The following is a 14,688-nucleotide window of genomic DNA, read 5'->3' as shown; positions in this document are numbered from 1 at the left end:
GCCCGGGAGGAGCACACCCAGGTCCTTGTCATCCCTGAGGTTACCCGCAGGGAGATGTTCAGCAGTGACTTTGGGCTTGAGGTATTTCCATCCCCTGGGATACCTCTTTATTCCTACTCTCAATGCCAAGTGTGCTGCTCCTGAAGGTGTGAGCAAAACCGCTTGTGGGAAGTGCTGTGAAATTAAATCAGGAAAGTAGCTAGACTTTAAAGCAAGATGTGAGTCTTATTTTAAGCAAGATCACTTGTGATAGCTTAACATTTTTTTTAATATTCCAAAAAAAGAAAAAAGATACAGCAGGTGGACCTCCCTTTGCTTAAAGAGAGCAAATGTTTGTAATTCGAGAAAATGAGAGCACAAACTTTAACAGGCCGAGCATATCAAGATGCATAGGGAAAGGCAACTGTCGCGATCGGCCCGATGCTGTCGGGGGCGGAGGGAGGGGCACAGCGCAAGGGCCAGGCCGCGCGGCCCGGCGGAAGCCGCTCCTTCTCTCCGGTTCGCTGCGGCCGGCGGTGAGACTATATTTCCCAGCAGCTCGCGGGCGGGGCGGGCTGGCGCGCCTGCGCGCGGCGGGCCGCCCGGCTCTATAAGCGGGAGGCGGTCGGTGAAGCGGGGATGCAGCCGGCGCGCGGAGCCATGGCCAGTGAGGGGCGCGGGGCGCGCGGGCGCGGAGTGGCCGTTACTCCCCTCACGCACCTCTCCCCCTCCCCCCCCCCCCCCCGCCGGTCCCGGCCCTTGGGGAACGGCGTGAGCGGGGCCCGGCCCCTCCGGCGGGGCTTTGGCCCCCGCCCCGGCGACAGCCCGTGAGAGGGGGCGCTGAGCGGCGCCGGTCCCCCGGCGGAGCCCCAGGCAGCGCGGAGGGGCCGCCGCGGGCCGCCCCCGCGCCGTTACCTGCCCTGCGCGGACGCAGCCGGGGGCTGCTGCAGGGGCGGCTTGGGGAGCATCTCCCCGCAGCGCCCTAACGGGCAGCGTGCCCGGATCTCAGCAAATCAGACTTGTTAAACTTCTGATGTTTTCCAGGGAAAAAAACGTGCTTCACAGTAGTACAAAAATGAAGTAACGTTTTACTCCGACGTACTCTTAACCTCGTTGTGGTTTATGTTGCTGTAGATTTGTCCTGAGGACTGTTTTTTAAAGAAGCGCTTGGAGAAGCTCAGGCCCGAAGAAGAGATCTTGTGTCTCTACTGCCCTTTTACCCATTTCTCTGTGCTTCTGTTAATCTTCCACCTCAGCCTTTTAACACTAGACTTTAACTGTAGTGACGGAGCTTTAATTTTGCGCTTTCTACAAACTATAAGCCCAAGGCACAGGGAGATTAAGATGAATGATTTCCTGAGGTTTCTCACATTGGCATTTAAATGGTGTTCCCTCGCTGTGGGAGGGAAGTTGGTTAAAATTTTATCTAGTAGATGCTCTTTTGCTTTTCTGCAAAATGAGTTTATGCTGAAGTGTACATCTTTAAGAGTCTGATTTCTCTGAGCAAAAATGCATCCCTCAAATTATCAAAGGAAAAGATTTAGACAAACTACTACTACAGCTATCTAAATGGGATAGAAAGCTCACTACACTTGCATCTGTTTGTTTGAGATGATTGTAATCTCAGTAAAACTTTGTTTACTCACTAAGCCAAATATTCAGACAGTCTCTCATGTGAGTAGTGACAAAATCACAAATTGATTATTTGCCTCACTTTAAAAAATCAGCTCCTTAGCTACTGAACTGAAGTATGGAGGAAGAACATTGCTTGACTGTTCCTGATCCAATCTCGTCTTCCTCGAGATCAGCTCTTGCTGCTTCCCTGACCATAGGAGCTATGCTTCTCACTGCTTTATCCCATAGTTGCCTTTGTATGACAGGGGAGTTTTCAGAAGAGAGATACTTTAAACCATATCTTTCTTTACGAAGGCACAACACTTTTGTTTAAAAGCAGACAGTTCTACCTGATGAGAAAGTGTTTTTCTGAAGCCCAAGGTGCTAGGATATTCATGGAAAGTAGTCTCAGGGGTGTCCACAAAACCTGATTTGATCTCTCTGGGTCTTGTAATTCAAAGGCTCCTGCAAATGTAAATCCTGTTTAGTTGCAATAGAGACAGTGTTGATAATACTTGCATCTTTCCCTTGTCTAGAAACTGAATTGTAAAGAAATCATCAATAAATAAAGTTGTTACCTCTATTGTTTGATGGCTCCTCATATCCATTTCCTGGGCCTGGTGTGACATTTGACAAATAAAAGCAAACCCTTCCCTTATCTGGGTGCTTTGGGGATTATCCCAATCTTTTAGTTTGCTAGCAGCATTTTATGAGATGCAAGGCTCATGAGGTGGTGGGCACAACCAAGAGATACACTAACAAAACATGTAGTGAGTTGGGAAGAAAGCAGGTTTAGATTGCTAGGGGTTTCCCTGTCCTGCTTACGTTTACACGGAATCTTACATGAGAGCTTGGGTTGGATACTTCCTAGGCTAAGCGGGATCTACCCTGTTACTAGCACGTGAACCCTGTGATCTTTGAGCTGAGCCAAGTGATGATGTGTATGGTTCCCATGTGGCAAGCCTAGGTTTGAATGTTTCCCCATGTTAAGAGGCTGTTTCCAGAGTCATATACTGACTGAATAATGAGTTGGAAGTGGTAGATATATGCAAGATATATGTAGATGTAGGCAAATTTATTTTGTTTAACACCTACTAATGAATTCAAAATTTGAAGTGGTTTACCTGGGGGATTTCACTGGCTAATTGTTTCATTTCTGTCATTAGATTTCCGCCTGGCACTCATTCAGCTTCAGGTATCTGCTGTCAAATCAGATAACCTGCAACGAGCCTGTGGACTGGTAAAAGAAGCATCGGCAAAAGGAGCAAAAGTTGTGGCTCTACCTGTGAGTAAAGATCTTAAACTTAAAAATCCTATACCTCAAACCCCTGGGAAACCTCTTTTTCCAGTGTTAATCATGAGTTTATATTCCCATTTCTCTCTGTGTATGCTTGGATACTGTAAGAGGCTCCAAAACAGAAAAAAACAGGAATGAATGTGCCTTGTTATATCTAGTGGCATGCAGCAAGGAGACTTAATTGGCTGGAGCTAGCAGGTTGTCTTTTTTTGTGGGACAAGATTCTGATAAGTTTGTGCTGGTTTAAATCCCAGGCAATTCCATCAGCCCTGACTGATTTGTTCTGAATTGCAAAAGTGAGACTGTGGTCTGAATCTTTGCAGAAGCCTTCTGTGCTGGAATTTAGGAAAAGATGATTTTTCAGCAAAAGAATGTCAATGTCAAAATGAAAGAAAACGGGCATCCAGTGTCTCTCTTTACCACAACCCTTTCAGATTAGGCAGCACATGAGAAACAAAACGGACTTTCAGACATTTCCAGTAGGTTGTTTGTGGCTGAATTATCATCAAAATGCCTTTCTTGTATGACATCCTTCTGTAGGGACATGGTCTGCACTTAAAATTGCTGACCAATTCTGATCTACCTTTTGGACTTCACCCATGATTGCCTTGCTGAATTTTTACGCAGATGAATGTGTTGGCAGTGAGGTGGCCTTTCCAGTGCAGCTGGGAGCTTTTCCTTTCTTTCTGAGGGGACGTTTGTTACCCCTGTGCCCTGCAGCATCTGACTCAGGAGTGCAAAGTTCATTACTGGGTGAACTTTAGGTGTGAATGTTTTACACAAAGAATATTCTCCATCCTGCTGTCACAGGCCAAGTATTAAGCAAACTTCCCTGCTGCTTTGTACCAGCACAGCTCTGGTATTGCACATATGACCTTTGATTATCCTGTCTGGGCCTCCTACACTGAGATTATCTATTATTTGCTAGTTTTGTCACGTGTGCAAATGTTGATGTTTCTGGCCCTATTTAGTAGAGGTATTCATCTTGCTAATGATACTTTATGCTTATAAAGTAAGTCCTCTCAAACAGGCTTAGGGTCTTTCACAGGCTTTGGGAACGTAAACTTTTTATTGCTTCTAGGAGGCAGGCATGAAATATTTTCTTCTCTCCACTTATTTTTTTTAAAGTCACCCTTCACAGAGACTTGCACTGAGCGTATAGTGCAGAGGCATGTGGCAGTTTTCCTGTGACATGCGGCCCTTGTTGTGTTAATTTTTTTTTTCACTTCTGAACCTGGAGATGTGTTGGACAAAAATGATTTGTAATATTTATAGATTAAGAAATAACAACAGAACCTGTTTGAATCTAGAAACAAATTGAAAGAATTCAAAGATGTATCCCTGCACTCTTCCCACTTTGGAGAGCACAGGACTAGGAGATCTGTACAGGCAGTGTGCAGTCATGTTCCAGTGTTATCTTGCAGTACAGCCCTGTGGTTTTGCTGCCAGCCACACTGCTGTTGCAGGTGGCAAGAAGGTGGTGAAGGCAGCTGGCACTGATTTCATTTTCCTGAAGTGCACTCCAGCTTTCAAAAGCCCGACAAACTCATTTGACAGTCTGCAGAGACCTCCTCTCTCGATCTTCCATCCACAAATTCTGCCATAAATTAGCTGGTGCCTAACAGCTGTTTGTGCAAGTGTTTGTGCATGTGGTGAAAACTCATCCAGTTTTGGTTCAGATCTTCTAGTTCAGAAGAATCTACTGTAGTTTTTAAGATGTTTGCTTGGACAGTTACGGCATAAATGTTTATTGTACTACTCCCAGATAGATTGATTTTTTTGTTTGTTTGTTTGTTTCCTAGTAAAAATTTCCAGTGAGCTGAAGTAACAACCAAGGCACATGCTTGGGCAGGGAATCAGTTGTCTAAGAGTAGGTGCTCAGTGCTATCTGATAGCCTATCATCTGTGGCCTCCAGCTGTATTCCTTTAGGGGAGAAATAGCGGTGGGGGTGGGGGTTTCTCACGCCCATACAGGGCTGGCAAATGTAATGCAGAGTGAGTTCTAGGTATCTTGGGCCTCTCAAATACCACTGGCCACCTAGTTTAGGCATCTAAACCACTCTGTTAATCTTACTGTCTAAAGATTACACGCCTCATTCTGAGGATAGCAAATCTTTAACTAGAGACTGAGACAGAAGAGACTCTTCAGTTGTGGGGAACTGGTATTTAAAGGATAGTTTTAGCAAAAGATTTTGAGAAATCCATGTTCTGAAAAGGTCCTTTAAAAAAGGAAGAAAATATAGGCTGTAGATGAGCACAACAATTTCACAGTTTTGAGAAAATTGATTTAGCTTGTAAATTGTCAGATGAGCTAGGTGGGACTTGGTTCATTGCTCTGAGACGATTCCTTGCAATCTCGCTAAGTCTAGACTGATAAATATGCTAGCCTTATTACTACTAACAGCTTTACTGAATGTCCTAGCTCATGTTCTGTCCGGCACATGTTCACACCAACTCACCCACCACATTGTCTCTGATTGTTACATTCTCTGTTGCCTCTCTGATATTTTTGGGGTTGTTTAGTGAGCTCCTGTAAAGCTGAAGGTCATATGAGAATGTTGCTAGAAGAGGAGTTTGAGAGGCCAAGTACACCTGCTTGCAGTGGTATTATCAGATTTTAACTTAATTTCAATCTTTTTCCAATTCTAGGAATGTTTTAACTCTCCTTATGGAACCCAGTACTTCAAGGAATATGCAGAGAAGATCCCTGGAGAATCGACACAAAAGCTCTCAGAAGTTGCAAAGGAGTGTAGCATATATCTTGTTGGAGGTAACTTATTCCTCATGACTATCTCCTTGAAGGGAAAAATGGGCAATGTCTATTTGTGCAGATGCATCAAAACTCCATATATTACAGTGTGAAATTTTTGTTCTTGCCTTAATAAAGGATCTATTCCAGAAGAGGATGGTGGAAAGCTGTATAATACGTGTACTGTCTTTGGGCCTGATGGTGCTATGTTGGCAAAGCATAGGAAGGTAAGATGGCAGAGTGTTATTAGAAGGTTTCTTATTGGTGTGAATAGCATTTAGCAATGTTGTCCAAAAAATGATACTGTGTTTTCTTTTTAGAAGGCACAAGTAACTTCATCTGTGCCTAAAGATGATGCGAACAGTAGAATCTTCCAGTAATAATAAGCAGTGTACTGTGGTTAATAAGTACATGCAGTTTTTCTTTGGGACATGAAAATACTTTTTTCAAAGGTGGTCATCAACTTGTTTTGGATAAAGATGATAGGGCACAGAAGGCCTAATTGGCTTGTCCCACATACTGGGAAATCTGTTTTAAAGAGTAAATCCTGATCCATCTCAGCTTGCCTATGTATGTTGGTCTAGGTCTGAAATCTAATGTCACTTCAGTGGGATCAGGATTTTTTCCTCAGGTTCCCAATGGACTTAGCCTTTCTATCATCATGAATACTGCTCTTATACATACAGCACACAAAGTATGTAAATTTGTGCAGACAAATCCAAAGGGCTGCCTACCAGATCTGCAGCTGAGCTGTGCCTGCTGTTTGTGGTAGATGGCTGCTTACTGTCTCCTTCCACCTGGATGTTGCTTTGTGCCTTCTGAGAAACTACCTACTATTCATAAATATAGACTATAGTTTCTGTTAATCTGGCTTTGCATACAGGTATAATTCCTTAGGTGAACATCATCATGTTTGTTTCAAGATAAAATAAAAAAGAGAATGCAAGGTTACTTGGAACAAATGAGGTGATGCAGAATAGCTCTGGGGTGTAGGTATTGATTTATTCTGTTAACTGATTCTGCACTTTGCTATTAGCTAGCTCTCTGAAACAGTATGTTGTCTTCCTTCTGTTGTACCACACCAGTCCACACCCACTGTACTTGTTGAATACAGGTTGTACTGTGTAAATAGGAACTAATAATAATACTAAAACAGCTTTAGTAGTAGGAGGCCCCACTCAGGAATAGGATTCTCCTTTGCAAGGGGGAGATAATGACTGTCCACAGAGGCTAAGACATCTGCATAGCTGAAGTGATGGGAGCTACATGACTTTGAGGGTACTTTCTGGAGAAGTTTTGGAGGAATGGGACTCGCGCCTTGTAAGAGAGAGGAGTTATGTGCTTTAACATATTGCACCTAAGATCATCCTGACAAGCTCAAGACATTTAATATGGAGCCTCTCTTTTCCCAAATTACTCGTTAAATCAAGGAAGATAGCTATTTTGCAGGAATTCTTTCCCTGAAGATGTGAATGCATACTACAAATAAGTTGTTACATATTTTAGCTATTTTTACCTCCTGTCTATTATTGCATGGGACAAGGACTGGGCATTTTACTTGGTTAATAGTATAAACATTTGATATATGCATCACTTGGTACACAGGGATTATATGTGATGTTTAAAATGCCCAGCATTTTTTTTCCCCAAATAAGTTTAGACATGTAGAGAAGAAAACTGATTGTGAGATCTCCTAAAGATGATTTGAATCTTCAGCAATGTTTAGTTGGGATCCTGGCAAAAGAGTAGTCTAGATGAAGTTGACTAGAAAATACACGGGTCTAATATAAACAGGCTCAAATATCAAGCACAGAAATTGTTATTAATTGTTATTAATAACACTCTAATTACAGATTCATTTGTTTGACATTAATGTTCCTGGGAAGATACAGTTCAAAGAGTCTGAAACCCTGAGTCCAGGGAATAGTTTCTCTATGTTTGATACTCGTGAGTATAAGACAAGCCTTCTCTTTAAGGAACACTACCACAATGACACTACAGACAGTCTTGAAACAGTTCTTTTGGAGCTCTTCTCCCCCTACCCCTGGGATTTTTAATTGTTGGATTTATATTAGGCATTTGACCACCATGGCCAATATAGTTTGTTTGTTCCAAGTGTGTGAATCACTTCTGAAACTCTTTACAAAGACAACATGATTGAAAAAGGACAGAGGAGTAGAAAAGGATGAAGCAAGCATCATGGTGCTTCCTTTAGCAAACAAGGTTTTGTTGATTTCTAATAGAGTAGTTATTGTATTTTTTTCTTTTTATAGAAATTACATCTGCCTAAACTGCTTATATTTTTTTCCAAGCCATGTTTTATATGTAGCAAACAGCTATACTAGCAGCTTGTTTCATGTGAAGCTAATACAATACTGGAGACAATTAACTATAAAACCCATTTCAACATTCTTGCATCAACCACATCAGATAAAAACGTAACACACCTACCGCTCTGTCTTCAAAAATTATCATGTCCCATTAACTGAGCTCTCCTAAGAGTCTCAACTTCCATGGTCACCTCCTACTCCTTGTAATGTGCACACTATAGGAAAGCACATAACTAGTTTTAGTTCTTGCAGAGCAGTGAGTGGTCTCTTTTCTTTGCATATCGCTGAAAAGCTTGCAGCTAAATAAGAAAGAAATAATGTTACACAAAGGCCTCATATGACATTATTTTGTGGACATGCCCTTATGATGAATGAATTCTCACCCTCAAATAGCCAGTGCTTGCTGCAGATAAGGAAACATTTAAATATACCTCCTCTTGTTACTGTGACACGTGTTAATTAACAGCTGGCAGGATGGCTAAAGGGAAACTTCTGATTACTTTTGTGTACTTCTGGCAGCAATCTGACTGTTGTCTCTTGTGTTTTGAGAACAGTGTACTGTAAAGTGGGCCTGGGCATCTGCTATGATATCAGATTTGCTGAGCTGGCTCAAATCTATGGACAGAAAGGTGAGGCTGGGTCACCTAACAGTGGAGCAGGGCTAGCCCTAAGGCCTGAACTATACAAGGCTGTTTCAGGGTGGTACATACTGAGTAATCTGTATGCATGATCATGCACTCTAATAACACAAATAATACAAAGTGCAGCTTGTGCCTGAGACCTCATTATTCAAACGAGGATCTACTCTCCTTGAGTAAGGTAGCAGTCATCTCCTGCTATGCCTCTGCTGATGGAACGGTGGAGAAGGATGAAGTTCACATGGCCCCACACTTGACAATATATCACAGGGCTTTGCTGACATAATCAATCACCTGTGCTGTGCAAGGAGGGGCTAAATTTTCTTCCATTGTGGACAGAAATTGGGCAATAAACACTGAAAGAAAGCTTGCTTTGGGTGGCTGTAGTGTAAACCATTTTCCCCTTAATGACGGTTGGGTTCTAATTTCCTTTTAACAAAGGTTGCCAGCTGCTGATATATCCAGGGGCTTTTAATCTGACAACAGGACCAGCTCACTGGGAACTACTACAAAGGGGACGGTAAGAACTAAGTTATGCTCCTGTTCCATAGGGGGTTTTAGCATTTAGAACTGAATTGTTCTTGTATTCTAAACCACATTATGCAGCATAAGTGGTGCTGCAGGGTCACCCTGCTATCAGTGCTACACCATTCCTCAGGCCTTGCATGGGACACCAAATTTTGCTGTCAAGGAGGAAAGCAGATGGTTATCCTTCACTCCTGTCAGCCCCTCTGCCCCCAGCTGTACCCTTACAAGGACCTTTTCCCTGTAGTACTATGAGCACCATTCACACACAAAGTTTTAGACAGAAGAGGCATGAGCCAGCAATAACCATTTAAGAACTGCTCTAACTAAAGACAGAAAGAGACCTTGAGACTCCTGAATGCAGGATTCTTTTCTTAAGTCTTAAATTAAGTCAAATTTATTCATTTGGTCAGCTTCAATCACTTTTGCTACATACTGAACAAATACGTAACTTATTCTAACCCTAACTCTGGGGGCAGGTGCTAGATACTTCTCTTTCCCAGCTTTGTTTGCTCTCTGACCTTCATCATTTATGATTTTGGCTACTCTTCAGAAGGATGTATAGCTCACCCCTTCAGCATGACTTCCTTCTCTTCTTCTTAGTTAAGTGGTGGTATAAAAAAGAAAAAAAAGAGTCAGACTTTTCCCTCTCCCCCATCTTTCTGTGAACACAGAGCTGTTGATAATCAAGTCTACGTAGCTACGGTATCTCCTGCCAGAGATGAAAAAGCATCCTATGTTGCCTGGGGACACAGCACTGTAGTAAATCCATGGTGAGTTCAGAAAAATAATCTTCTCTTGATTAAAAAGTGTTTTACTTGACAGTCACATTTCAGTCTCACATTTCCACCTACTGAAAATGTCTTAAGTTCTTGTAAAAAGCACCTGAGAACTTTTTTTTTTTTTTTAAATGAAGTGCCCAACTTTCAGCATTTGATATAGGCCCTTGCTTCCTGAGTGTTTTTTCACATAGCAAAAGCGGACAGATGCATTTCATGTTCTTAAGTGACAAAGACAAGGGTGCAGTAAGCCTACATCTTCAAAATCATCCTTTTTTCTTATTTTTTCAGGGGTTTTTTTGTTAGCCAGTAAAACTAGTTTAACCATATGCATTCTTGTTGGAAGCACAGAAGCTACTTTAGTAGCATTAAGTATTAGTTAAGCTGCTGACCTTCTCAAATTGTCCCTGAAATTCACTCCATTACATACTATGTACTGTGATAATTGTCCATCCAGAACAGAACCATATTAAACTGTTTGTATGAAACAGTTTAACTTCCTCAAAGAACCCCCCTGCTTTGACACAAGAAAGAACAAGAATGTCTTCAACCAGACAAGACACATTCTGACTTAAGCAGCAATAACTTTCTCCTATGCACCTGAGTGGCCCTGGGCAAAAGTAACAGTCTTCAGTCAATTTTTTTTCCAAATAAATCATTCCAATTATGTTACTCTTCTAGACAATTGCAAAGTAAGTAAAACATTTTTAGCTATGTCTACAGCTTTTAACTTTACATGATGATAGCAAGGATGTTGCTCTTGGTGGAGACTTGATAGTGTTTAGTAGCTCATGCAGAGTATGAAGTGTGCTCCTTCTGTTAAAAGCCAGTAGGATCTGAAATGGGAAAGACTTATTCCTTACCATACACAATTATCCCTACTGGAGATAGGTATATTCCCTGGTCACATGCATTGGTTCTCATATTTGTTTCATTCTTCTTGATCTTCAGAAGCATACTTAAGCATGTATGTGTTACATGAAAACTTGGAAGCTATTCAAGAGTTAGGAATTATGATGCTATTTTTAGGACAGCCCTGTCTCTACAGCCCCAGATCTCAAAGGGTAGACCCACTCCTATACAAACAACAGCAACTGGACTGATGCCTCGATACCTCTGTGTTAATGCTCTGAACAAATGTGTTTAATTTTGCAGGGGTGAAGTCATAGCCAAAGCTGGCACTGAGGAAACAGTTCTATACACAGATATAGGTAAGTTGGTAGGGTTTTTTCCTACTTTATTCCCCTCCAATACAGGTCATGAAACTAAGAGAGCCAGGAGTCTTGAGCTTGTCTCCTCCCACACAGGTGCATATGATGCAGTGTTCCCTTTCCTTCCCTATCTTTGCTAGAGTAAAGCAAGAAAAGCAGCAGCAAGACCAGACTGTTCCAGTCTCCTCCCTTATGAGGAAGCTGCTACCTTAGGCAAGAGCAAATTCAGGCTTCATTCAGCCCTGGCTCCCTAGTCATGGTGACCAACAGAAACATTCTTCATGAAAATCTTCTCGTTTCCTGCCTTGATCAGAGCAAGTTGTGCACTTTCCAGTCCTTTTTGACTGCGTTCTAATAGCTATTTCTTGCCCCTCCAGATCTGAAGAAGCTTGCAGAAATCCGTCAACAAATCCCTATTTTGAGCCAGAAGCGTTATGATCTGTATGGTGTAGAGATGAAAAAGTGAAGCTGTATGAATGTGGAAGGCTCAGGTGGCACAGTGGCTGCTGCCTTCATCTTCAGGATTCCTTCACTACTAGGCTACTGATAAATGTGATGGTTGGTTTGTTTGTTTTTAAACTAACCCCCACACCCTTGGTGGTATAATTCTAAAAATCAATTCAAATATAGCTTCTGAGCTGACTTTTATCTCTCCTCTCTTTTTTTTTTTTTTAACAGTATTTAACAGCTAGGACAAAGATAGAGGTCAAATCATCTCAACTCAGTTAACATTGCTGTTTAGGCATCACAATTTTAAGTATTGTTATCTCTTTTGTTTTCTAAGTTTCTGGGCCTTTTTTTGTAGGAAGCGGAGATGGAAACCTTGTTATCTGTGGAAATCCTGTGAAGCTGGCTTTAGTATCTTGAATTTTTCAGTGAATTATCATATAATCTAGAAGCATAACTTTTCTACCTGTCTCCTGCCTTAGTTGTACATGCCTAAACAATCAGCTTAGAGTTACGTAAATGCCCAATTTCTAACTGGGCAAGCTTAAAATTTAACACACTAAGCAAAAGAGGCCAGATTCTGCTCTGTACTGCTTAATGACAGTGCAAGAGGAAGCCAAACAGAACTACCACTATAGAAGAATCTGTAAACAGGCTTTGGTTCTTGTGCCTTCTCTATACAATATATGTATTAAATTATCCTTGTTGCACTTCCTGTTAGTACTGATGTGCACTACTGTTTTGTTAAAGCAAAGGTGTAGTAACATGTAAATTAAAATAAAAATACTACTTCCTTAATATCATGGCTCAGTTGACTTTAATTCTGCACTCTGACAGTCTTCAACTTAGAAAGCTGTGAGAGAAGTCAGTCAAAGGGTTAGAAAATTGCCCGAGTCTTTCTCTCCAATCTCACAAAAGACAGGTACTAGAGTTGCTGAATGTCTGAATACATTATCCCTGTCAAAGACTAACTCCCATCAACTGCATGTGAAATTCTGCTTATTCCACTGCTCTTGCTGAAAAAACCAACTAACTGATTATTAAGGATGGCTTTAAAATACTCAAAACCAGGCTAGCAGTTTTTAGAAAAGCTGTTTGCATAGAAGGAAGCCTCCGTTGTACTTCTACTTCCAGTCTAAAAAAAATTATGAATTTACAAAAGGCTATTTTTTTCCTGGGGGGGGAGGGGAGGGAAGGGGAGGGGGTAAAGCATGTACAAATACCTAGCCTCTGCCACAAGGCTTTTAGTTTTCCAGTAGCAAAAATGATAAAGCAAGCAATGAGGCTAAAGGAGACTTCAAAATACAAAAATAAATAAATAAATAAATAAAAGGTGGGCAGAGGGAGGGAGGTTTTTCTCTCTCTAGCCTCCACCGGTTTCCCCCAAACCACCTTACCTTTTTCTTCATGTTTGTCCACCATCCTCCTCCCACAGCTGTTGTCTTGACATAGTTCTTTGATGTTCTTTCGACTTCTCTGGCATGAGCTACATGTTGCCTCTAGCAACCCCAGCCACCTTTATGGAAATCAATGATTAAATTAAGCCAAGCACTAAGGATTCCTTCCCCTCAAAGGACAGGTCACATTATTTCACTTTCAGTGGCAGATCTCTTCCAGCAAGCTTTTTTTTATCTGTGCTTTCACTGCATTTCAGTATACAGACTGTAGTGGAATGCTAAGAAAAAAGCCACAGAGCATAAGGTGAAGTGAAAATTTATTAGTTGAAAAATAAATATAAAAAATTAACAATTCACCATCTAAGTCAGGTCTCCTGCATTAGATTGGTGCCTGCCACATACTCAACAATCAGCATCAGTGTCTGCCATCACTGGGCTCCAACTTCTAAATCATAGCAGCTATTGTAGATCCATATTTCTAAACTACTGCATCGGGCTCCTCCCCCCCCCCCCCCCCCCCAGTTCAGCATGCAGAAACTAAACACTCTCTTTGGAGGATTAAAGAAGTGCAGGATTCCCAAGAGCTGACCACTCCTTAACTTTGACAATGTAAAGTGCAGGCCGCACAGACAAAATGAAAGAGTCCACACATGTACAGACCATCCTCCTTTGGGCTTCCAAACAGGAGAGAACAGATGACAATTTGAAATGGGCCTCTTTGGTGAATTAAGAGGTGACAAATTCAGTCCAATTCAGTGTCTGTCAGGACAGTTTTCAACCAAGCCCCCCATTTTAGGAGGGCTTTTTAAGTGTCTCCAGTAAGCTTCACTCTCGGGAGGGATACAATGGACTGGGATCCCCCCCCCCCCCCCCAAATGAAAGAGTACATAAGCAATCCTTGGTTAGATAGCAGTTGAAGCAATAGCTACTCAATTTTTATATTGGCAGAAGACAGGCACTTTAAGTAACCATATTATACATATGCACCAATATTCTATAAATACAGAAAACTACCTAGTAACCACCCTGAAATAGCTCCAGAAGTTCACCCTGCAAATGTTTAAGTTCTTTTCAAAGGCAAGGCAGAAAATACAGTAATGCCTGTTGTGTCTGGATTCAGCAGGAATGTTATTACCAGCACAGCTGGGAAGCCTGGTCAAAGCTGTAGCTAAACTGGCTCAATTGCTCTTAACACTTCCCGAATAAATTACAGTACAACTCCTTGGTCAATGTTAGGTCCCTCTTCACCTTTCATCTGCAATTAGATCTAAGTAATTCAAATCACAGCTTCTAATCTCCTTTTTGACAAACTTGTCTCCATGTCTGAACAAAAACAAGGACAGCAGGGATTTGACACAATCAGGATTAAGATGCCTGACTACTATGCATGGAAGCAGCTTCCCAGTCTCTAGAATGCACTAGGTTTATGTGAGTCTTCAGTACTAGCTTCCTACATGATTTTACCGGATTCTTTTAAAATAGCAGCAATCATCTCACCACAGCTCTCAACCCCTTGTTGAAAAGAAAGTTAAGTTCACGTGAACACCTGGCTTTAAAGCAGAACCTCAACTATATCATCCATAAAAAACAAAAAAAAGAAAAAGAAAAAAAAAGACAATCCCTTCTATCATACTAAAGGGGAGCCTGAGCCAAATCCAACTACATACACATTAACAGGATGCCAGCTACTGAGATTCCCAGCTTTCTTGGCTGGTTCTCCTT

The 14,688-nt window shown here is 41.7% G+C and overlaps 1 protein-coding gene across 2 annotated transcripts; it reads left to right on the top strand.

The window, feature by feature from the left end:
* Positions 1 to 588: 588 nt before the first annotated feature.
* NIT2 (nitrilase family member 2) lies at positions 589 to 12,367 on the top strand. Of its 2 annotated transcripts, XM_067301328.1 has the most exons (10): positions 589 to 646; positions 2,760 to 2,878; positions 5,540 to 5,660; positions 5,778 to 5,866; positions 7,493 to 7,586; positions 8,524 to 8,598; positions 9,049 to 9,127; positions 9,807 to 9,905; positions 11,067 to 11,122; positions 11,500 to 12,367. In XM_067301328.1, the coding sequence occupies exons 1-10, from the start codon at positions 619 to 621 to the stop codon at positions 11,586 to 11,588; spliced, it is 849 nt and encodes a 282-aa protein (XP_067157429.1). In that variant the 5' UTR covers positions 589 to 618; the 3' UTR covers positions 11,589 to 12,367. The 2 variants fall into 2 exon arrangements, with proteins under 2 accessions (XP_067157429.1, XP_067157439.1); XM_067301338.1 differs by lacking the exon at positions 8,524 to 8,598.
* Positions 12,368 to 14,688: the final 2,321 nt, after the last annotated feature.

The sequence above is a fragment of the Apteryx mantelli genome, chromosome 1 (genome assembly GCF_036417845.1).
Source record: "Apteryx mantelli isolate bAptMan1 chromosome 1, bAptMan1.hap1, whole genome shotgun sequence".
In the NCBI taxonomy this organism is placed as follows: Eukaryota; Metazoa; Chordata; class Aves; order Apterygiformes; family Apterygidae; genus Apteryx; species Apteryx mantelli.
This window is presented reverse-complemented; position numbering and strand designations above follow the sequence as displayed.